The 25,715-nt window shown below is 41.2% G+C and overlaps 1 protein-coding gene across 5 annotated transcripts in view; it reads right to left on the minus strand.

The window, feature by feature from the left end:
* Positions 1–22,844, minus strand: part of OSBPL2 (oxysterol binding protein like 2) — a 34,576-nt gene extending 11,732 nt beyond the window's left edge. Inside the window, exons 1-8 of one of the 5 annotated variants that reach the window (XM_066330889.1) lie at positions 22,803–22,817; positions 21,977–22,065; positions 11,987–12,108; positions 10,097–10,261; positions 3,126–3,273; positions 2,806–2,881; positions 1,460–1,594; positions 347–444 (exon numbers count right to left, since the gene is read on the minus strand). In XM_066330889.1, coding sequence (XP_066186986.1) covers positions 347–444; positions 1,460–1,594; positions 2,806–2,881; positions 3,126–3,273; positions 10,097–10,133 — 494 coding nt within the window. In that variant the 5' untranslated portion in view covers positions 10,134–10,261; positions 11,987–12,108; positions 21,977–22,065; positions 22,803–22,817. Of the gene's footprint in view, positions 1–346; positions 445–1,459; positions 1,595–2,805; positions 2,882–3,125; positions 3,274–10,096; positions 10,262–11,986; positions 12,109–21,976; positions 22,083–22,802 lie in introns of those variants that run through there. The other 4 variants (XM_066330887.1, XM_066330890.1, XM_066330891.1 and 1 more) reach the window with 4 other exon arrangements.
* Positions 22,845–25,715: the final 2,871 nt, after the last annotated feature.

Raw genomic sequence — 25,715 nt, forward strand, 5'->3', positions numbered from 1 at the left:
TTCTTTGAGGAAGCTCGAAGTCCTTCAGACTAATTGCTCTATCTGACACGATCAACAAAACAATATTTAAATTAATTAATAGTATCTGCTCAGGAAGTGTCTTTGGTGGAAGAACATGAACCAATTTATCTCCAAATAATTCACAGAATACTCTGCCTAAACTTAGAAATAAAATTATTAACTTTTATAACAACGTCTCAGAAATTTTGAGATGGTTTGAGGAAAAGAATTTCAGCTATACTCGGAAATATACTTTAGTGGTATTTTACTACAACCAAAGCAATGTGAGAGTTTATTAACTCAAGAACACAAACGGCCCCAGATCCCAATTTAAAGTAATTACTACCTGGTTAATTCATAGGTTTCTCCTAACAGTGGGTTAAATGGTTTGCCAGTTCTCTCCCACTGAGAAGCTACAGCAGAAACTGCAAAAGCAGCTACAGCCTGTAAGCAAATGAAGAACACATTGTTATGAGAATAGTGAACTAAAACTCTAAGTTTAATGTAATTTATTTGTTGCACATTACAGTATTTATTATCCCAAAAAGGAATTGCCTTATATTGCTTAAGGCAAAAACATCTGTAAGCCACAGTATAAATGACATGGAAGTGGGAAAATATAAGCACTTATTAAGAATCTCATTTCCAACAGGAATTATTGTTTGTGGTAAATTCTGCCAGATTACGCTCTGCCTCACCTACTTCTAGAAGATTAGCTTGGTTTCTTTAATTTATTTTCCCCCCACCCTCAGCTCACTGGGAACTCAGCCTCACTCTCCTAGTGCCAGGTAGGAATTATTTCTAGCACAAACGAGACTTCTTGAACCAGGCCAGCAGGTTCAGGTGACACTGAGGAGCTCCTGCAGGCTGGGAAATGGAGGTATGGACCACACAAATACAGGATCCAAGATAAGCACTCCAGTTACACTTAAGTAAAACCAGAGCTGTGAGCAAAGCCAGCACAACCTGATGCACAAAGGTGTCACTTCCTTGGTGTGAGACCAGCCAGGTACTGTGTCCTACTCCCAACAAGGACCAGTTTTGGAGAAAAAAAGTGGTAAATTTGACTCTGTCACTACAATTTTTCATTCATGAACTTCAAAATCATGAGGCTACTCAACAAACCAATTTAGAGTGACATAAAGCCAAGACTGTATCCTCACAACACACAAAACCACAAAAAGAGTCACAGTGTCTAATTAAAGAAATTAGTTGAGACCTTTGGTCAGCTGTGGCACTTCCCTTTCTGACTCTGTGCACAGCATGGAGGGTCAAAGTGTCACAAATCTTTGACACAGACACTATGAAAGAAGAAACTCAAATAGACAGACAAATTGGGCATTCTTACAGTAACCCCTGAAAAAGAAATACACTCAAGTGAGAAACTGTCTTAAAATCAAAGACTACGAGAAAAAAACTTCTTCTTGTGAATTACCCAGAAGGTGGTGGGGGCTCTTACCTGCATTCTTTCCAGGGGATCTGCATGACTACAAGCCCTATTGATGAGGTATATGTGCTCCATATATTCTGTTATCCTTTGAAGGAAACTCAAGGGCTCGTTGAAGACAATGGGCATCGTAATTTTGGACAGCTCCTACATAACCAAAGGGCAGGATGACTTCTTAGACACAACAAGTTAACAAATGGCAACAACAAAAATTTTGAAAATAGGTTGTGGGTGAGCTTATTTATAGTATTCCCCAAAGGATATTTGGCAAGCCTGAGGCAGACCTCCGAGTGCTACAGCTGAAAGGGGCTGGAAGCACTGCAGAACCCTACTTGCAACTTAACAACTTAAAAACATTGATCCAGCCAACCTAATAAATTCACAGACAATGTTACCTTCTCTGCTGTGGTCTGTGCAAAGCAGAAGAGGTTAAAATTTCCCTAGGTAGCAGCAATAATGTGCCAACCAGCTCGGTGCTGATACTGAAGTGCCACACACTCCTTGGAAACCCTCGCATGCTTATTTGCATAAAATTCATCTATTGTACTGCAGCAACCACAAATTATTTTTTGAAAGGAACAGTTACATAAAGAATAGTACTTGAATTGTTCTAACAGATTTTAGAGGCCTTATTTAAGCAACCTGTTATCTGTGTCACACTGTTTCTGGTTTCCCATGTGGATACAAGACAGACAGGAAGTTCACTCAGATTCCCATCACCCCAGGTCTTTTACTACACCCAAGCAAATTTGGCTGTTTAATTACAAAGTTGCATTCATGACTGAGCATTAAAACATTTATGTGAGTGCTTAAAACTTAGCAGAAGGGCACCAGATGAAGTTAATGCAACATTTTCCTCACCTTGGCACAGGTGAGGGAAGAAAAATGTTAACTTTAACTGACTTAAACTGATGTGGTCTAAGCAAAAGGTTTAAGTAGATAGGTCACTCATCCCACCAAAAGGAGTTTTGAGAGAACTGTATCTTCTAGATAACACGAATTAATAAAATAAATTCCTAAATCACATTTTGCTAAGTAAAGAATAATTAAAAAAAACAGGTAAGAGAGCATTGTGTCAATCAAACATTTGACTGTATTTTAATAGCTTTAGTCTAGTTCTTAAAGAACAACTTCAGATATGCCAATCCACATGCTCCAACAGCTAAAGAAGATCTGGAAATGGTACTGTTAATAAATAAATGTTGAGATTTTGGGAGTTACAGTTTAAAATTGTTTTGTAGTAGAAAAAAAAGGAAAATGCACCAGGTGTTAGATTTTGTGTCTTGATGTTTAAGCAATAAAATTAATCAGCTGGCATTAAGAAAACTAGCACGGATGTTTCATCCATGCTAACTTACCAGTCCAATGCATTTTTTTAATATGCTCCACACACTAAAATCACTTCTAGAAAACATTGGGGCAGGTAGTGATGTCCTGTAATGAAAAAAACAAATCCAACTGTCATTATCAGCCCATTAAACAACAAGCCATTTTCTCTTCTAGTGAAGCAACTTATAAAGGAAGCAAAGCATCACCCCAGACTTGGCACAGGAAGCAGACAGGTGAAATGACTCTCCAATCCCAGAGAATTACCCTCTGCATGAGAACAGCAAAGCCCCAAAAGGTAAGAGCCAGCACACGCTCACCCCTCGTCTCCTGTGCAGCTCTATGTGTTTACCTGTGTTTCTTAATCCCGTTTTCTTGTATCTCTGTCTCTCCATTATGCTTTCCAGTCCTATTGCTTTGGTGTGGATCTAGATCAAGCATTTCTGGAACTTTATGATTTGTTTCTGAAAACTCTCCTGAAGAATTGTCTGAGTCAAAGCCTGTATAAAAACCAAAAGGCAACAGTTCTCTTAGGAACCTTACCGTGCCACTCACATTTTGCAAGTCTCACACATGAAGTACACTTTAGACTAGGTTACTTTATTTCAAAGAGTATCAGAGTGAAAACCCTTATTAAGTGACCTAATTTCCAGGAGTATTATGAGCCAACTATTGCATTAGAATCAGGAATTATCATTTTTCACACTGCTGAATATAAAACTCATTTAGAATCTTAAAAGCTCTCGAGTAGCTCCTAATCAGATTAGCTGCATTGTCTCTTTTTCAGAGCTGCAGTGTAATTACAATAATTTGTTTCAGTTATGGAGTTTTTCTCAAAGATCTCAAATAAATTAAACTCACACTGCTAACAGGCAAGGAGAAAAAGAAAAAAAGAAAAGAGAAAACAGCTATTTCACAATGCAAGGGCAAACACCCAGACAACTGGAACCACAGAAATGTAGGATATTGAACTTTATTTTGCCACCCATATGTGCAAACCACCTAAACCATCCCCTAATGGTTGCTGCAGGAACATGTGGACACCAGGATGAATCATTCCCAGAGCTCTACAAGTGACCCACAGCCTGACCTGCAGGAGGTGGCTGCATTTCCTATGTCCCAAGCCCATCCCCAGGAAATCTGTAGAACACAAACTTGTGTCATCAAGCAGCCCTAAGTAAAAGCTGGACTAAACCAACAATCCAAGATTCCAGTCTAATGGGTTTTAGTCACATAAATTACACACATAGGAATATAAATAATGACAATTTTTGGATATGGCTTTGAATAAGAGGATTTTAAAAGCATTCTGTGCACCTCTACACACACCCTTGGTCTCAACCAACAGCAGGAGGCCTCCCCTCAGTGCTGCAGAAACAAACCACTTGTAAACCACAACAGCATCACCACAGAGCACCCCAAAATGATCAACTAATACAACCCCTCACAACTGCCACAGTGCTACAACAGAAAACACTGCTGCACAATCACTGCAATAAAGAAACATTTTTGCTGAAATTCTAAGATCATTAAGTCCTTTCTGAGTGCAAATTCTTCCTCAAGGAAGACTTTTGTTTACAGCTTCTAATTTAAGAGTCAGAGTCAAAATGTAACATTAAACATGGGTATTTGCTGGCATACAAATTTTGCCATGGTTTTAAGGAATATATAACAGAATTTCTGCATTCCTTTCATTTCAGCTGTCACAGCCTGAGCAGCCCCTTGTCTCTGTACTGAGCTCCCATCACATTCAGCTATGGCCTGAGTCCAGCTGTGGGTACAGACACATTCTGAAACATTACAAAGCCTGTAAACACTCTAATGGAGTAAAGAAATCAGTTGTGACAATTATTTCAATTTTAAATAGACTAAAATGCTGTGATCCTCTGCCATTAACTTTTTTACAGAGCAGTACTTTAACTTTATTTTAACCTCTCCAATGGCTGCTTTTGCTCTATTAGACCAAGTCATGCAAGGCACATATTCCAGAAATAAAAAGCTGCACTTTTTTCAGGGAAGCAAGACCATGGCAATAACATTCAGAACTGCACCAGGAAGTCCCAGTGATATGATCTTATTTGGTAAACAGCAGTTGTAATGGGTGATGTCATGTCTTGTCCTGTCTCCTACGTTTTGATGTCACAAGAATGTAATTATACAGCAATAACCACACCTTGGCACTCTTAGTACTCAATTGGAAAGCATGACAGTCAGAGATTCAGGTCATTAAAATGAGGACTGCCCTGAAACACCTGTCTTAAAAAAATCTTCAGTCAACTCACAACAAAATATTTATGATTTTAAAATAGTATTTTTAACCATATGTTAGCGGGTTTGGAATCTGTTACAGTATAAGCAGCAAAATAACTTCTTAGCTTAACTATAAGTTGGGGAGGAAAAAAAAAAACAAAGAGGTTTTTAGTACTCCCACCCAAAAAACTGATCAAGCTCATACAACTGAAAGGAACAGCATCACTTCAATGAGATTAACACTTAAATGCGAAAGTAAAGCTTCACAACAGGAATAGTCTAATCGCTTATAGAGGAATAGTTCTGAAAAATGTTACTGTAATTTCAGTCTTTACATCGTACCTGAAACCCTGCAAATCCTATCAAACAGTTATTGTGTTATCCACATTAGTGTTTCTGTTTCCTATGATTCAGAATTGTTTTGTTCCATTCCTGTGAAGCACAACAGGAATTTAGATTCAAGTATATTTATTATTTATGCACAACAATACGTCAGTGGTAAGTAAATAAATGCCAATTCAAATGAGTGTCTTGCAGACAAACAACAAAAAGTAAATCCAGAAAAAGAAGTACATCAGAAGGGTAAGTTTGCTTTTATTAGACTGCACTTCCACCTAATTACTTAAAAAACAAACCAAAACCACTGTGGTACATAGCCAGATAATCACAGACTTTCAACTACACTTTCCACCTTAGCATCACATGACCTATCCACTACAAAACCATTGATAAAGTTTCAGAAGATGCTTCTCAATGAAGTTCTAGGTATTATGGTTCTATTAAGAACTATCCAGACACTGTTTTATGCAGAGGAAGTAGATTTGGAAGAAAAACACCTTACAAAAATGACTTTTAGTAGTTTTTCTAAGTTCCAAAAAGAGCCTTACACCAGCTGCCAATAAAGGTTTGAACTTGAGAAACTGAGTAGGTAAGAGATACTTATAGGACAGTTTTCATATTGAAAAGCCACTGGGAGTGAGAATAAAAATGGAGATTTAAAAGGAGGATAGGGGCCCAGAGACAGAAATACAATGTCAACAGTTACCTTAATTAGAAGTTCCACTTACATGGTTAAAGAATAAAACAAAAGCTTTTAAAAAGTCTTAAACTTTCAAAGCAAAACACTCAAGTTGGGTGCCAACATAAATCTATTTCAAGAGCTTAAAGAAAAGTGACTTGCCAGTAACTTTAGTTCTCTTAGCCTTCCTCTTCCACATCCTGCAAATGAAACAAGTCCACCCAGAGTGTGCTGCACATGAGCCAAGGCAGCAGAGGCCCAGCTCCTGAGTCACGGACAGAGACACGAGACCTCCCCTTTGGACACTCAGCAACTTCCCTGAGTACTAATTAAGCCTTGTCAGCCAGGGCAGAAAGGGAAGCAAAATACCTTGGGACTGAGAGCCTTCAGACCTAAAAAAGGCATAAGGAATAGGATAAACATGCTGGAAGGGTAGACAGCAAGTGAAGCAAGAGGTATTGTTTGTCTTTGTCAGAAATTAATCATTCTCCACTTTCCAAAATAAATTCCATTGTCACAAGCTGTAGCTGATGGAGGAAGGTTGGCCTTTCACAACACCTGCAGTACTTAGAGAGCAACTGATTCAGTCTGATCCAGACAGAATGAAAACACATCAGTTTGGCAGATAACCTCCCTTCCTCCTCCCCATGTGAAAGCAACAGAGAACAACACCCTCACAAATACACCTGGCTGGATGAACGAGCTGAGCCTCATGGGCACAGAACACATCTCCATGGAACTGCTATTTTCAATATTTAAAAAAGCAAAATTGAACTATTCATGTTCTCAAAAATAAATTACCCTGGTAAACAGCCAAGCGTTCTCCTGCTTTGTGGCAGCACTTTCACAAAACACTTCGGTAGAAAGATACCTGATAATATCAATAAGGGATACAGCTCTAAAAGAGGCCCCTGATGGCACAAAGTCTTTACAAAGTCTGTGATGGCATTAACACACCCAAGGTGACATAGATCAAAGCTATAAGCTCCTTGTCTCACATAGAAACTCAAAGAATCTGAAATTCATCTAAGGATTAATCACCTTTATCCTGATCTAGCCTCAGAGAAGGCAGCCACGGGAATTTGAGAAAAAGCAGATTCTTGATAGCTGTTATGTCTGGATTTAAGTGAGATCACAGGTAACATTCCCAGTGGATTCCCTAGGGGAGTACTCATTGATGAGGTAAGGTTGTCAAGTGTCAGCAATGCTAATAATCTCTGACTGCAAGGAAACTTCTCCCCATGGTGAGTCTTTGTCACCAACCCAATTCATCCCCTTGATTCATCGATCCCCCAGTCCATGCTGCTCCTCTGCCAGTGCCATCATCATCCAGTCAGGGACAAACCATGTGCCAGGAGGATGATTCCCAACAACACAACACACGATTCCCTCCCATGAGCATGTCTTTTGGATGAGATGAGATCAGTGTGAGAAGCAGGAAACTTCCCAGCCAAGGAGTTAAATCCAGCACTACAAAAATCAGGCGTTTCCTTAGGAGAGATTCTTATTCTACATGTGGATGTCATTAATTAATAACTATGGAAAAGCTGTGACCTCCTCAAGGAGTGAGTCCATACTACCTTAAAGAAGGCAGGAAACTCCTGGCCTGCTGCTGAGTGTGCTGCAGAATTCTGGAGTAACTCCCACAGAGTCCAAGTGCTCTAAGCCTGGTTTACTCTCTACAGGACACAAACACCAGTACCCAGTTCCTAAAATCAGTGAACTTTGGAAACACACTGCAGCTCCTTCTGGGGAAACCAGGGCTCAGGACTCAGCAGGAGCAAGAGAAAAGTATGGTGCACACACTGTTTTCAACTCAACATTAAAACACAGGTGGAAAACGTGCTTCTTCCTGGCAGCCACATCCCAATCCTAGACTTTGAGCAGATTAAGCACATCTGAAAGCAGCTTCTGCCCTTCTGCTGATCTGACCTAAAAACAAGGAGAGCATCCTTGGAAAGAGTAGACTGAGGAGCCTGCCAAGGGAATTTCAGGTTTTTTAATCAAAATTTGGAACCTCAGATCCTGGAGTTTTCATTCCTGGAAACCTGGAATCTCACCTTGGCTCAGAAAGGAACGTGACTGTGGACTTCATCTCTTAGGAGTACTGCATCTACACCTACCATGTCCAGACCATTCAAAAACTAAGACACAGGCAGGCACTACCAGGACCCATTAACACCTAAAAAATTCACTAAAGCACCATGTGAAAGATCCACAATTTTAACAGGAGCAGAGAGTTACTACAGACATCAGCAGCCAAGGAACATGAACTTCAGAGAAGCCCATCTATAGTTGTTCTTGGCTTCACATTTCTGAATGACCTGGACAAGACATAGATACTAAGAACTAGGTCTGACTTCACGAGGTCTGTGCAAATAACTCAGCAAACTGTCAGCATCTCCTGAAGCACCCAGCTGGAGAAAGGGATTGAGCACCTGTCCCTAAAGACAGACAGTCCTGAGGGAGAACAAATCTGAAGCAAAGTATTCCAAACCTCACACTGCTCTTAAATTAAGTACCAGACTCCAAGAAACATACCTAACATATATATACATATATATGTATAAACTTATCTCCTGCCAGGACATTCCCCCCAATGGAAGAACAAGATGAGGATGGAACAAGGAGTGCTCACAGAACTGACACACAGCACCCCAGTTCTGAGCAGTCAGACATGACTGCAGGTACAAGAACAGCTCATGCACAATAGCTCAGTCTCCACCACCTGGAGCATTTGCAGAGGGAATCAACCTTTTGAGGTAGAGGGGAAAAAGAAGAGGAAAGAGGACAAAACCAGAGTGTCTAAATGCAGATTGCAAAGGACAAAGGAATGCATCACCATCAAAGCTGTACAACACAGACCTCATGTTTAGAGGCACATTTCTTTTCACACCTTTTTCAATGGACAAAAAAATCTAGTTCATTTACGGCAGTGACCCTGAGCTCTTGGAAATGAAAGATTACTAATGACATACAGAAACAACCCACTGTGTTTACAAGATTGTAATGGTACAATGGTTTGATTTTACAGATGAATTTAGAGTAGTAGTCTCCATCACTCTCAGCTGGCATGAATGCAAACCAAATTTTCCTCTCTCCTCTGTGACATAGTTGTGACAAGTCCTGTACAGTGTGCTGTCAGTCACACTGCTTCACCCAGCCCCCTCTGTTTACTCCTCACATGAATTTCCAACCAACCATGTCTAAGTCTACCTTACCCACTTCTATCTACCATGCTACTTCCATTCCTTCAGCTTTCACACTTGCCATTATTCTACTTTCATTCCTGTGATTTTACATTAACCACTGTACACTCAGTATTTCTCATTTCACCTCTGCTAGAGGATTTCTCAAGAGACATTTCAGTGGAAATCTTTAAAATTGTTCGAGATCTTTAAGAGGATTTCCTTTTGCTTTATTAAAATACTTCAAGCATTTTATTTCACCACTAAAGCCATCTAAAGCTCTTATAAATAACTATTCATCCTTATTAGCTGAAAGCAAAGTACTATTGATACACTGCTCAAGTGTGAAGTGATTCATGTTTGCTTTTTATGAAAAAATAGAATTGCAAAGACTTTTGGCTCCTTATCTTGAAAACATACTTTTACAGCAATTTGTTTCTGACTAGAAAAACATTTTCTACTTCAATTCTTTAGGATATGTTTTCCATTAAAATAAAAAAATAAATACAATAACAATAAAAACAACCCACAGGAAATATTTCACCTTTCAAAGGGGTCCTTCTGAAGCTGCTATTAAATTGATTTTCGCAGAAAATGAAAGCAAGACCTGGCCACTAAAGGACTGTTATAGTGATGAAAAAATAACTGGCATTAAGCTTTAACAAAAAAAAAATACCCTTCATTTCCATGCCTGAACACGAACTACAATTTTCCTTTTCTACTTTTCAGAAGACAGCACCACAAGTTTTACCAACACAAGTTTACTTTTGATTTATTATTAACAGCTATATATTACCAGCCCCTTACCACACTCCCAATGCAATTTATAGGGGTTTTCTTCCCCTTGGCACTGTGCCCATCGCTCACCCGTAACGGCATCATAAAACTCTTCTTCACTGTTCATCCTTCAGTGTGAAATCTCTGTGCAGCCAGTGCAGCTCTCTCTAATGCATCGTTGAACTTGATTTAGAGATTTAGTATCTGTGTGCTGTCAGGGTCTTCTTTTGCAAACACCCAGCTGCTTCAGATGATCTATTTGACAAGACAGGGAAAGAGAATTAGCAGCTTCCACATTTCTCCTGTGTACAAACACTCACACTTGACAAACACTAGTTTTCCTGTTTCTTCCCATGGCAAAACATGGATTTTTGCATTCAAAAGTAAACGGCTTTCTTTGATACCACAGTAATTTTGAAGACAACTACTACCTGCCACAAGAACAACTTGATTTACTGTGCCACTCTTCCCTCTGTATAAACACTTCATATGCATTACTGTAAAATGTATCTTATTTACAGCAAATTAAATTTCAGGCAAGTACAGCTGGAAGGAGCAGAGAACTGACAGAAGAAAAAGCCAGCTGACAAACCAAAAATTCTCCTTAGCAAGAGGATAAGCCTTACTGCATCCTTAACCAAGAAAGAACCTTGGTATCTCAAAGTCTGACCACACTGCATGAAAATGTTGGGTCTGACTCTACATCATGCAGTCAATATGTAGTGACCCTGAGAGAAGCTTTGCCAGGCTACTGCTATGCACTCCTGAAGAGAAAACTGGAGATTCTTCCCCTTAGAATGAATGCAAAGAACCAACGGAATTTTCCTCAGTAGAACCACACACTCTGCAAATAACTTACAGATTTATGCAGCATTCCAGCTCTACTTTGTGGATACACTAAATTAGATTTTTTTTCCAGATGGTTTGCAACGGTGTAACGCAAATATTTTTACCTCACCCAATTTTAGTTTAAGGAGAAGAATGAGAAAATTTCGTTTTCACTCTTACAAACATTTACCAGGTTCCAACAACAAGCCAAGTGCGCAGCAATAAATGACAGCATGGCAATGGTATCAATATCTCCTCCAAAACAACCTCAATCTGTCAGTCTCAATTTTTTCTGATCCTGAAGATTCCACTGCTTTTGTGACAGTAATTTCTCCAGAGTAATTATAACTTGCAGAATTCCATTCCAATTAAGAGAAACAAAGCCAGAAGTGCACTCTCCTCTTAGGAGAAGAGTTTACCATGTTTGAAGCCCATTTCTTCTTTTTCTCTGCAAGAAACCATACTGTGTTTCAAGTCTTTTCCTCCTCACTGCCCAGAACAAAAGCTCTTTGAATGTCTCACATACATACAGTTCTTCTAACTGTCCATTCAGAGGGAGGAGCTAAACCAGTCCAATATGGGATCACTTAATTTATTTAGTGTTTGCCTTGAAGTGTTTTATGTCTTTCAAGGATTTTATTTTAGTTTGTCACTCTTCCCTTAGGAGCCTCCCATTTCCTTGCTACTGTAGGATTTTATATCAATCTCTGCACCAACAATATATTTACAGGTCCTCACCCTCCAAGTACCTTTGAAGATGAGAGACATTTATGACTTCAGTTGTCTGCAAGCATTGCATCCTTCTAGCAAAACAATATTTCCAGAAGGAAGCTTATATATGTACAAGACACAGCCCTCTCATGATCAGGACTACAACTACATCATTTTCTCCATGTTTTCTTGCATCTTTCCTTTTTCTGTTTAATCTTGCATAGAAAGCACTAAGAAATAAAAATTATGACTTACAAAACTGTCAAATATCATTAAGAGCCTTAGAATAAATAAGGTCAATACAGATGAATGCCAGTTTCTCCTCTCCCCTCTCCTGCACAATAATAATTGCATTACAAAAGGCCTTGTGAAGTGGAACTACATCCCATAGTGTGCAGTTTCAATGCACAGACAATGGAGCTTTCCTATAAAAACACTCACCAAGTACAAATGAAGTGACCAGAATCAGGAACAAATGCAAAGCAGAGTTATGTTGTGGTCTCCTGACATCTACTTCACAGCACACCTGAAGCTCACTGCTATTTGAAAGTCCAACCATATGCCTGTAAATTATATACAAAATAGTCACTGAAATAATTTTTAAAAAATTACAGTTACAAATTGTCCTAAGGTGTTAGGAACATTTTAAAAAGGAAAAAATAGTATGTTTTGCTGAGTTACACTAGGAATAACTTCCCACTTATATCACTTCTTTTACATACAGTTCTTTTATATAGCAGAGATTAACATGAATTTGCATGTAGCTGAACACACAGTGATAACAGCATTCAGCTTTCATGAGCCAAAAAGCTGGGATTAAATCCTCTTCTCTTACTAAGAGCAACAGCAAAAGTTACTTTCAACTAGGCGCAAATATCAGAAGACAAAAACAGCCTGGTGGTTTCATATTCAGTATCTGTAATCTGTATTTTTTCCTCCATTTCCCTGATGTTCCCAGAAGAATTTACCTGCACATCAGTAAGTGTGGTTATCAGCAGCCTTTACTGAAATTGCTGAAATTACTGCAAGAAGGGGAAAACACTCGTGTGTCAGACAGACCCTCAAGAGCTCAGGACCAGCTGCTGTCCTGGAAAAATCTTTCATAAATCTTTCATAAAGCATAAACATCCTGTCATGGTCTTACCTTTCAATTCTACAGTGTAGAAGAAACACAAAATCTATTTGGACATTTTCTTGCATGCACAGTAATCAACAGGAATGTAACATACAGGTTTCCATACAGACTTCCCTTGTTGAGAGAACACTGTTCCAGCATTTGAGGTTTGCTGGTTTACAGGTTAAAATTATCTTTGTGGGCTTCACTTTCCAGGCAGGGCCAAGGGGCTGAGCCTGGGAGCCCAAGACAGAGACATCCAAATGTGCTTTTCCTGGGGATCTCAGCCCAGCTGCACTCACCAAACCATCTTATCAATAACAGGGAAAAGATGCAAGTAAAGGCACCTTAAGAGAACTGGAAATTCCTCATTTAATGATGACAACACACCCCTAGCCATGACTAGTACAGATTTTATGGTTTACAGGATAAGCAAAAAAAGCTTATCTACTTCCTCATATTTTAAGGCTATAGACTGGTACAAACTAATTTGATTTATTATGGGATTTGTGTGCATGAGTACAAAAGGCTACTTGTATTTTTATTTTCGTATCAAAATAATTTCCCTACAGAAGAGATGCTATTTTTTAAGCTAACACTGAAAGACAACAGATAAAAACATCCAAAAAAAGCATAATGCCCATCCCAACACTACAACTTTGATTGGTATATCTGTACTGCAGCTGTATTATCTTATCTTTCACTCTGATACATTGTCAGGAATATTCACAGTAAGATTTTAATCTTTGAAATTACCTTTAAAGTTGAGCATTAAAGCAATTTATAGAAAACAACTAAGCCTAACATAACTCACTGAAGCAAGTCTTGAACAAGTTATTTGGGCAGAACCTAGATTTTCTAGTCATTTTGCTTATTTGCAGGCCAACGCCTAAAATATGCAAACCCAAATTAGCTAAGCATAGGATGTGAAGTCAAAAACTTGTAAGAGCCTCTGGCATCTTCTAATCAAAGAACAACCTTTTTGGTTCCTCTGAAATAAGCTTTAAACCTTGGTGATGCTGTAAAGCCATTCAGAAACAGGTTAAACAAGATATTGTGTTGTCCAATAACACAATTTAGAAATGCAGGTACCAATAAATTAAAAAACCACCTTTGTTCCAAAGAAGAAGCCCCAAAATCTGGACTGGTAAGGGACAGAAATCTAACTAACTACAAATCACATGGGCATAGAGCCTGGTATGTATTTTTGCTGTTAAAAAGTGTCACTGCTACTGCACAACTACTCAAAAGCAGGTTACCTGAAGGGAGCCTACAGGAAAGATGCAGAGGCACTTTTTACAAGAGCATGTAGTGACAGGACATCCGAACTGACAGAGAACAAGTTTAGATTAAATATTGGAAAAAAATTTCTTCCCTGTGAGTGTGGAGAAGCTCTGGCAAAGGCTGCCCAGAGCAGCTGTGGATGCCCCATCCCTGGCAGTGTCCAAGGCCAGGTTGGATGGGGGCTTGGAGCACCCTGGGACAATGGAAGCTGTCCCTGCCCATGGCAGGGGTGGAATGAGCTGATCTTTAAGGCCCCTTCCAACCCAAACCATTCCATGATTCTGTGATAATCATTAAAACTCCTTTAAATTGTCTGATAAACTATGAGTATCACAGATTCCTGACTGATTACTATGGACAGCCCCTCTCTTAAAGGACACGAGAATTTGGCAAAGGAAAAACCAAAACATGCAGCTGAAGTAAAAACTGCAGAAACACATCCACAGCACACCTTGAAATAGGTTCTGCAGAGGGGAGTTACTCAGAATTCCAGAATTCTTGCCTTCCAGCACTACAGGAGAGGGAACAAACAGAAAGGGCTGTTCCTAAACATGAGACAGGTCCCAGGAGGAGCTCAGGAGCAAACTCCCTTCTCCCACTGACCTCCCTAGCCGTGATGCAGAGTGTAACAAACTATTCACACCACCCACAGTCCCAGCCAGGGCCCATGACCAAGGAAGAACAAAGTGCTAGAGGGTCTGTCAATCAGCTGGGTGTGAATAATGTCACACAAAGTGGTCTGCCAGGCACAGAGCTGAACCTGTCACTCGGCACTGACACATCCCAGGTGATCTGGCTGTCACTAACATACTCCACTTTCCAAAGCTCTGAGCAGGTCAGAGTGTCCCCTACAAGGTCACAGTCCCCAGCAGTAGATGGTACACGAATTCTCTTCCACAAATACACCAGTCCCAGACTCTGTTCAATTCCTATTTTAAACCATTTCCTCCCACTTGAATTTATTTTTAAAACCAGGACAACAAAAGCACAAGACTTTTCAAATCACTTTATAAACTGCCTAATTTGCTCCACGCATTCTGTGACGTGCATGTGAGCATCTCTCCGAGAGGAGATGCACATTCCACCTTCAGGGCTGCTCTCCAAAACCAGTGTGTGGGAATCCACTGCCTTTATCTCGGTAAATTAGTAATCCCTCAAATTTGTCACTTCGTAGGCTTGTTCCTTCTCAAATTTCATTTTTCAGGAGAAGAATAACAAAAACAGCCAAGTTATTTCAACCATGATCCTTTATATACCAATTAAAGAACCCCAAAAAACTTGTACCCCTGTAAGAGCTTAAATCTCTAACTACCCTAAGTTAATTCGACTAGTTCCTCCATCCTAACTTGTTCTTCCAGGTTAATCCTCAACAAAGACCCAGCTGGATAACCAAAAGTTACTCCTCCTTAAAGAAACATTTACATTTCTTTAGAAAGACCAGCATTTACAATGAGTGCCTCACTGGGCTGGAATGTGGCTTAGCAAGCTCAGGTTTGAAGCTGGCTGGGGACAGCTGCAGTGCCTTTTTCCTCCAGACCTCAAGCTGAAACTTCTCATCATGCAGCAATTCTGGAAAGCTTTGCTGACATCATCCTGCTAAATTAAAAATCCTTTTTTTTTTTTTTTTTTTAACTATGAAAGCACGTGTTTTAGCTCTACATGACTTATAAAACACTTGGTCCTATTCATTACACAGATATTGAACCTACTTGTGAAATCCAGGATCATTTAAGTAAAACCAAGTACAGAATCAATAAGCAGTCATTAAAAAAACCACAGAGGTTCACCAGCACGAGCAGGTAGGGTGATAGGAGTTCAGTATCCTGGAATTAAGAGTGCCACCAAAGAATTTATGAACTAGCACATTCATCAGCTTTTTCACATGCCTAACAAGCTTTTGTTGGGTGTGCACTTCCACAGCAAATTTTAAAATCATTTAAGTTTTTTAATGTAAGAAGAGAAAAATTGCAAGCAATTAAGAAAAATGAAGAAGGAAGAAAAAGTCACTTGGGACCTTCCTCATGAAGAATATTTTCATTACTTTGATATTACAAGGAAGAGGGAGAATGTGAATTTTCAAACTGACAGAGGGCATGTTTAAATTAGATATTAGAATGAAATTCTTCCCTGTGATGGTGGTGAGGCCCTGGCAGGGGTGCCCAGAGCAGTTGTGGCTGCCCCTGGATCCCTGGAAGTGTCCAAGGCCAGGCTGGACAGAGCTTGGAGTAATCTGGGATAGTGGAAGGTGTCCCTGCTCATGGCAGGGAGTGGAATGGGATGAGCTTTAAGGTCCCTTCCAACCCAAACCAGGCTGGGATTCTGTGATACCCTGTGTTCAGGATGTACCTTCTGTCCAGAAAGAGATTCCCAAAGAGCCAACAGAAGATCAAACATCCACATCCTTCATAATAACACCAAAAATAAGAAATGGGAAAAAACCCACAAAATCCCCCAGTCTACAACGTAAGTGGTGGAATAAGAGCCAACCCCATCGTCTCTTGAGTTGCCAGCTGAAATAAAACATAGATGTAGTACTTCAAGGGATAGAAATAAATAACTTGAACTGGAAGATAAATATTCATGTGTGTTTAATTCATACACATCTCCTGAAAACATCAAACTGCAGTGTTTCATCTCTGAATGAAAGCTTCAGCAAGGATGGATCTTAATTGATTCATGAAATTAGGTTACCAGCAACACTGGATCTAAAACACCTACAAAAATTAGCCAAGAAGCAAATTTAATTGGCCATTTAGATTAACTGTTACACACTTAAAATCTCCTCAGCCAGAGAACAGCCACACAGACAGCAGAATCCAGGAGAGGATTTTCTTTACCAAGTGAGATTTGTTTCTTACTCCAAAGTTTGAATATAATACCATCTGCCAGATGTCTTGGCAAGATAAAACTCTCTCTGCAACCACAGCAAGAGAAGGGCAACTTCCTTCTCAAATCTGTTAAATATAGTGCAGAGAGGCTGAGTGAAGAGGATCAGCTCAGCCACTGTCCCTTTTCCATTTCTTTGGGGATTACAGCTGTCCCCACCACAGGCTTTTATGTAGTTGGGAATTATTAAATGGCCCGGGGACAGTTCAGTGCCAGCACTTGAAACAGTGATGACAAAAACCTGACCATCTGAAAGGTTACCTTTGAACCAATGAGCTGAGTGAGTTATGGCAGGCAGCACCATGTTCTGTTCTCTCAGAAACACCAATTTTTGGTGATGCTTCAAAGGAATTAAGAGACATAAGTGACAACTGAAACACTGCAAGTCTTGCTCTCAAAGGAATAAAGGCCACAAAATTTGTTTCTGCATCAGAAGAAATTACAGTAATAATCCCACACACTAATCATTGCCCCAGCCCAGAGCTCCAGTGCTGCTACCAGAAGCATTATTTATTTAACATAAAAACTGTAAAGATGAATCTGGACAGAAAGTATCTTCCCAGAATAGTGCTCAATTATCTATGGAATCATTGGCTATTCCTTACTTTCACTTCAGCCAAAAATTCTGTTCTACAGCCAAGGATACTGGCTTGCAGAACTTCATTCAAATCTAACAAACAAACCAAGGAAACTTGATTCCAGCAGATTAATATTTTTTGATGCAAAAGACTTCATTGAAATTCATATAGAATTCGGTAAATGTTGTTCTTTCTTAACACTACCTCAATATCTGAGGCATTTTTCCACCTGAGAGCATCTGGCACAGCAGGTTTCAGACTCTGTAACCTTCCCTTAGAAACTGTTTCATGGCCCATGACTTTAAAAAATGACAAAATTCTGTTCTGCACACGTCTCCACGCATGATGCATAATGCAAGGTTTGATCACGAGTGACAAATCAGCTCCTTTCCAGCCACACTGTTAAAAAAAATAAATCATTCAATACTGCATTGTAAAACTAGTTATTTCTTAGTTGTTTCCCAGGGATCTGTTTTATCTTACTTGTAAGAAAGAAGGTGGGAAGTAATCAATAAGTGCAAGCACAGTGGTTTTGGACACAAGTGTCAGTAGATACATAATTAATCATTAAGGAACACTTCTCTGAAGATAAAATTAAAGATGCTTGGGTATTTCTCATCATAATGCAACCACCCCTGCAAATTGATCACTGAAGCTTATGAAGACAATTACAGCACAAAACATCACTGGAGAACACCCCTAGAACAGCAAAAATAGTTTTATGTTCATGGATCTTCCTCCTCAAAGGCAGCTTTGTCTCTGTGGACTCATTCTCTCCAGACAGATGCAGGTTTACATTCACTCTGCAGCAGGTATTTTGCAAATAATTTTCACAGAGACTCTTAGACAATTATGGTAACAATTATATTGTAAATAAAGCAGGAGGATGACAGTGACTAACTCACTGCAAAGCCTTACAGTAAGAAACTGTATTTTTATGCCTACCACCAGCTCCTCACACAGACAGATTCCACAGCATGAGCTCCTGCACACAGCTAACAGACTATTTGTGAGGGCAGTTTTAAGATGATACCACAAATCTGCAAAAGCTTTAGGAAGTCAGAGTTTATGCTATTATTGTATTTCCTTTAAAGCTGCATTTATAGTAAATACCTAGCATAAGGTTGCTACTCTGTTTGCTGTTGTCAAGACATTAAAAAAAATAAAACAAAATTAACTGACTCCTCAAGACTGGACAAACCATTTAGAGCCCAGTTTTAATAAAGAATTCACCTAGTTATCTGCTCAGTAACATTAACCCACTTGGGTAACAAAACGTGCACAGCACAAAAGGAGAGCACGTACACAAAGTTATTTACACCTCTGAAGATGAGCAGCATTTCTGTTCCACTATTAAACAACCACTCAACAGTTTCATTGCTTTAGTGCAAAACCTAGACAGAACCCATGCATGGGGCAGTTCTGCCCTCCTGAAAAGGTTCTCCTTTGAGGCAGCACACGCTGCTGAAGAGCCCCTTTTGAACAGGCTGGTGAGAGAATTTCTCTGCAGCCTTAACACATACAAGTTCTGTCACTGAGAGCTATTAAAGGCATTTTCATCCTCACTTGATTGCCCTGACACATTGTAGGGAGCAGAGGAGCTGGTTAGTGAGCTGAACCAAAGTGATGTGAACCACAGACACCTCAGAATTCACACACTTTGCCACCTTCAACCTCTACTATCACTAGAATCAAAACACAGTGAGATCTACTAACAGATTCTTTTGGGAGCCCTAAAAAAAAAATCTTACTCAGAAGTGTAAAAATAACGCTAGTAAAAATATAATGAAGTTATTTATCCAGTCATGGAAACACATTTCTTGACAAATACCCTAAGCATGCAAACTTTGCAATACCCCAGAGGTTCACAGCATCCCAAGAGCCTTTATCTCATCCAAAACTGAGCAGCACAGCAAAGGAACTGGAGCAGGAACACCACAGACCAGTTTGGTCTAACACCAAGCACAGCCATTACGTGTCCAACAGACCAAAGACGGTTCAAGTTTGGGAATAAGTTTGTTCTCAAATTTGAACTACAAAACCCACAAAACCAAGAGGGCCAAGACTAAAAGGTCCAGCTCTGCAGCTGCAGGGACAATTCACCTTTTGTGCACTCTCCCTCCCACCAGATGGATAAACAAGCCCAGGAGGACAACACTCAGCAGCCTCTGCATTTTCTGAATGGAGGGCTGCTGCAATCTCCTACAAACCTGTCTCATTAAATTATGTGCATAATAAAACATACTGAATTAATCTAAATGATCTGTCTAGACCAGCAAATGAATTTCCAATTGCAACTGTATTTAAGGGAAGAAAAAAAAAATCAACTTTAAGTAAGCTTAGTCTATTCTTGTAACTTATTGATCCTGAAAATTAAGACATTATCTTCGTGCACTGAATCAACAATACATTTTTGAAGAGTATAACTGAAAGTTATGGTAAGCCACATTTGACACATTCTAATTGCTTGTTGCTCTCCTGCAACTTGCTTTTACAAGCCTTTAAGGATACAAAGCAAATAATTACATCATCATTCATTTATCTACACAGTAATTATGAAGATGCAAGGATTGAGATAATGAATTCTTGAATTCCAAGTTCTGTGGTGGTCTATTCCATAAAATAATAAAACCCATTAAAAATCTGCTATAAAGCATAACCTCCTTTTTTTTTTTTTTTTTTTTTTTTTTTTTTTTTTTTTTTTTTTAGCAGGAAAAACATCAAAGTCCCCTATCTCCAAAGTGACAGACACAGGGTGACCAACTTATTCCCTGCTCTCACCTTCCAATTTACTCAGTTTGGAGAAGACACCCATGTGATCAGCTACATATTTACAAGCTCAGCAACAACACTGAGGTTCTTGAGCACTCCATATTTAACACATATTCTTTGCACGCCTCGTTTTGTGCATTTCTTCCAAGAATTGTAAGAACCAAACATTTTAGTTACTTCACACAGTGGAGACTAAACACCAAGCATTTTACAGCATCACATCAGTGTCAAATACAGACATTTCTTGTATCTCCATGAAGCAGGTGACAAAACTGATGTGAAGGATTAGAAAAATGGCACCTTGTAAACAGAAGGCCTAGATATGAACAGCATGATGTAACACTGCATTTGTTCAAGGACAAGCTACTTCAAATACCAAAGCTAATAAATTATCTGCTTAAAAATTCAGCGTACTTGCAGGCTAATCTTGCTTTCAAACAACAGAAAAAAAAAAATCATCTGACTGGCACTACAAACAGTGATTTAAAAATATAGCCTTATCAAAGCAAAAAAAGCCTGATTGGGACGTTTTCCAGCCAACACTAAGATAACACAAAGCAAAGCTTTCCACCTTTGTTCTAGGTCAGCATATGTGAAGTTCACACAGTAGAATTCACAAGAAGAAAGAAATACCAGTTTCAGTCATAAGATCTGCCAGCAAGTACATATCATGGAAGGCAGTAACAGTATTAACAGTGACTGAAAGAAACCATCCAAGAGTGGAAATTATCTTCTGTGATCCCATGTCAGCAAACAAATAACTAACAGCCACACAGCTTTTCAATACTGCATCATCAGAAACCTTTATCCCATCTAGTCTTTAACTACCTATAGGCACAGAGTTTGTTACCTAATCACCATTTTCTATCTCGAACTTTTGCCTTCTATTTCTAAGATTATTTTGGCATGGCTGAAGAGCCAGTTCTGGAGGAAAAATGCCATACTTTTTCCTGGACAGCAGACAGCATTTCCTTTTGAGGACTTCCTGAAGTTACAAGCTCATCATGAGGTGCTGTTGGTTCAGAAAAGCAACAATAAGAATCACTCCTGATTCTAACCCAGACTGCCCTCAGCTTTCTGTCACGTGGTCAAACATGTGTATGGCTCAACAACTATTTTAAGAAAAAGCTGTGTTTACTGTAACTGAAAACCCAAGGGGTTACTTGGGGGGAAGATCAGTGCTCGGAATTTCTTGCTTCCATTGCTAGTTTAGCCAGTTCTCCTACTCCCATCCCACGGCACAGCCCTTCACGGTTGGAAGTGACCCAAGTCACTGCTTCCAGAAATTGCCCTGAGGTTTTACAAGTCTCTCAGCATGCTGGAGGAAAGTCTGTTAAGATGATAACACATGTGGTTGCCCCCAGATGGCAACATGAGCGTGGATTTATAGAACTTCTAAAGGTTAAGTTGGAATGATCGAATTTATTTTACCTTGCCTGCAAAGCTTTAAAAAAGGAAACTATGGGAAGACTGGGGCAAATCAACACTGCAGAGCCATGCTTCCTTTTTTACTTTTCCTAGGATCTCAGTGAAGGCTATGCAATTTAGCTGAGAATACTGACAGTAAGTGGAAGAAGTAGCTGCTTACACTCAACATGCTTTGGCAGATACTTTTGAAAGGAAACACAAGGTTATGGCACACATAAAAGCCAGGAGGTGATTTTGAACCTACATTTGAAATTCTGGCCTGCAAGCGCTGCACAGTAACAAACTGCTTCCAAAAGGAGTCCTGAATCCAAACATACAGACAGTATAAACATGATCAATAACTGAATTAAGTAAGTGGCATCTTTATACCTTTATTACCATGTAGAAGTTCTGGTGGCATGTTATTTAAAAAAAAGCCTTTTTTCCTGCTATTTTTCCCATCTCGCTTGTCTCCTTCTCTGTAAGAGAAACACGGAGTAGGTAACTGAAAAACAAAATTAAAAGAAAGCCAACCCCAAATAAACCCCAACTGCTCGCTGTGCTTCAGCTGTGACCTAAAAGGCCCCTTGAGGCTCCTGTACTGTGCCGAAACCGAGCCCAGTGCATTCCTCTGGGGAGCCGGGGGACTCGCACACTCCTTCGCTTAACTACCCAGCCGCAAAAGCAATCGGTAAAATCAGAAGGAGCCCAACGCCGGGGCTGACGGAGCTGCACTGACCCGCACAGCGATGTCCTTCAGCCCCCGCTCGCTGCCCGGCCCCAGAGAGCCCAATGGACGCGGCGGGACGGGGCAGGGCTCAGCCCAGGCTGGGATCACGGCACCGGGCACGGCTCAGCACCGAGGAGAACCACAGCACCGGGCAGGATCCACAGCACCGGGCACAACCACAGCACCGGGCGCGGGCTCGGCACCGCACCGCCGCTGCAGAACGGGCCTGCGGCCCGCAGCGGCCCGAGACGCCCGGGCGGGTCAGGTTCCCTCAGCCGCCGGGACGGGAGAAGCGTTGGGGCAGCCGCTCCCCTGCCCGCCCCCGCCGCACTGACAGCGCGGCCCGCGGCCCGCTGAGGACCGGACCCCCGAGCCGGGCCTGGACGGGGCTGTGGGGACGCTGGGGGCGGGAGGGGGAGCGGAGGCTCCGGGGGAGCGGAGCGGGGAACGGAGCGCGGCGGCCCCGGGCCCGGCCCGCGGCGTTACCTGCACCGGCTCCAGCGACGGCACCGCGGACACCGAGGCGGAAGTGCGGCCCTGGCCGCGGTGGATTGACAGGCGCCTCCGCCAATCGCAGAGCGCAGCCGCGCCCCGCCGTTGTAAAGACTACCAATCAGCTTCCCCGTAACCCCGCTGGGAGGCGGGAAGAATGCTAATGAGCCGCCGAGCCTGACCGTCCCGGGCCGCGCCACTGCTGGGGAGACCGCTGGCCAATAGCGCAGGGGATATGCAGATGAGGGCGTGGCTATGCAGATGAGGCGGTACCGGCGGCCCCCGGGGCGGGGGGAGGACTCACCGAGCATTTTCCCAGAGGTTTTTGGGGTCCCCCCGCAGGAATGACCGCCTTGTCTCTGCCCTTACCTGTGTGATTTGTGGGACACTTGAGCTAGCAGCTGATTTTAGAGTGTAACTCGGCTTGCTGGAAGAGCAGTAGGATATGTGTCATTCCCAGAGACGGGTGGGAGTGCAGTAATGTCCTGCTTTGTCAGTTCCCTGGTGGTTAATGGGGATGGGGGTCTTCAGCTATTTACTTGTAGATGCTGTAACTAGATGAGGGCTAATATGAAATCAAGCAGATTTGAGGGCTTATATAACTTGCTGCCAGCATCCCTGTGATTATGAGTTCCTTCATTCCATTGACATCCTCCGTGTCCTGTCACTCGAAGCAGCTCAGTGGACACCTCAAAAAGCTGGAGAAATGGTCTACAAAGCCAAGTATGAGTGTGAAATTGCTGAGACTAAAGGAGGGAGATGAGACACAAATACTTATCCTCAAAATTTTCTTCTCTTACCGTTGATTCAGCTCTCAGTGCAAAGCAAATACAGGGATGAGCAGATTAAATCTGCAGCACAAACTAATTTGTCAGAGCTGGGTGCAGATGTTCTTTAACAAGGGAATGGCTGCAAGAGCAGTGGGAAAAATCATCACAAAATCTGAACCACCCCTTTGCTGCAGAGTTCCCTCCTGCCATCCCCAAACACTTTCGCTGGCACACTGCTGGTTCTGGAGTATTACTCACCCCTAAATGGGCTGACAGCTCTTGGCCATCAGCCACACGCTGACAATGTACGAGACACGAATTAACACCGGTAATGCTCCTTGCTCTGGCACAAGTGTAAGCATTTAATGAAATCTCCACGGGGAATTTCTCACAGGATTGAGGAGTGTTTTGGGGAGGGCACAGCTGCCTCCAAGGATGTCTGTTGGTCCTTCTCAATCCAGTCTTGCCATACCCACATGTTGTTATACCTCTGTGTTTACCCAAAGTTGTTGGACTAATCTTTAGGGAGCACAAATCTTTGGGACTAAATGATCATTTGTATCACTCTGAATATGCTTATAAGTTTTTCGTGGTTTGCCCAGAACTTTTTTTTTTTTTTTTTTCCCCGTAGGCCCTGATTCAACCACCCCTCTTGCAGTGCTGAACATTATAGTCTCAACATGAAGCCCAGAAATATTTCTGCTGCAGCTTTTAAGCAAAGCCCCACAAACAGAAAGTAATCAGGAATTTAAATTATTATTTTCTGACAGTGCAGGCCTTTGTCATGACTAAGCAGCTGATCTGGAAGAGTTCTCCAAAAGGAACATGGCAAGACAAATCCACTGATTAGATGACCAAGATATATTGAATTTTTGTAGCTTTTTCTGTTCTTAATTGAAGGCATGGGACATCCTTCTCCAGGACAGTTTGTAAGCATTTCAGCTAGAATTCCATGCTTAGCAAAAATGAAGATAATTGACAATTTCCTCCTTTGTTATCAGGGGCTATTCTCTAGCAATCTAACAGATAAACCCCCAAAACTAGACAGGGAGAAGATTTAACTCTGTATTTGTCTCCTTTCTGCATTGGCAATGAGAGAAGAGAGCAGTTACCTTCTAAAGGAGATGGCACAGAAATTTTGCCTTGTTGGCAAAGTTTTGCAATGTTAAAGTACTTAAACAGGGGGTTTACAGTGGAAAGTATTGGGCAACTCTCAGGCATAGGTGTAACCATCAGCTCCACCTATAATAAACCCAACTGCTTCCCTCCTGTGGAGAAACATAATCCACTTAGAAAACTGATCCCAGCAAACCTGGACACTGCAGCAGATTTGGGAAACCTAAATGGTGATATAAGGGCAAAATGGAAAACCAAAAAATCTAGAGATGTTGATGCTGAGACATTGCAACTGTGGCACGTTGCAGCAGAAATAGTGATTGTCAGCAGTCAATCCATCGCCCATTGTACGTAGGCAGAGACAAAGGCCTCTTCCCTCCTCCTCCAAATCATCCAGTAGCCAAAGTACTCACTCAGTCCCAACAGGTTCAGGCAAGTTGTCCACCTCTGCCATGGGAAGCTCTTTTTAGTCCGTGACTCCTTGCCAGGGAGTTTCAAAACCAAACTCATTTGTTTAGTGAAGGCTCCAGCATCTCCAGCTCCGTGTCCCTCCTCCAGGCCGGAATTCCCAGCCCCCAGTGCTACACAGCCTTTGAGAGCCACAGCAGTGTCCTGACAAGTTCTGTGCTAATGTCCTTGGAAAGGCTCCCAGAGCTCCTGTTCACCAACAGCTTCACCTTAGAGGAGTGAGGGGCTTGTCCACCCTTGAAAGATTATTTGGATTAAGGGACAGTGTGAATTGAAAGCAGAATGGGAAGCCCAAAATATCTCTGGGCTGAAAAAGCCCCAAGTTATCAAAGCAGTTGATGGAAGAGTTTTCAAGGTCTCTCTTCCTGCATCCCCTTTGAGTGAGCCAGACACTGCTCTGCAAAATGGGAAACATCCAAATCTTCCATAATCTGAATAATAAAGATTTCCTCCTGCAGTCTACCTCATTTTAAAAGACAGGAATGTTGAGTTCTATTGGCCGTAATAGAGTGCTTTGAGCTGCTGGCACTGAAAAAGGGAAGACAGTGTGAAA

The sequence above is a fragment of the Sylvia atricapilla genome, chromosome 16 (assembly GCF_009819655.1).
Source record: "Sylvia atricapilla isolate bSylAtr1 chromosome 16, bSylAtr1.pri, whole genome shotgun sequence".
NCBI lineage: Eukaryota > Metazoa > Chordata > Aves > Passeriformes > Sylviidae > Sylvia > Sylvia atricapilla.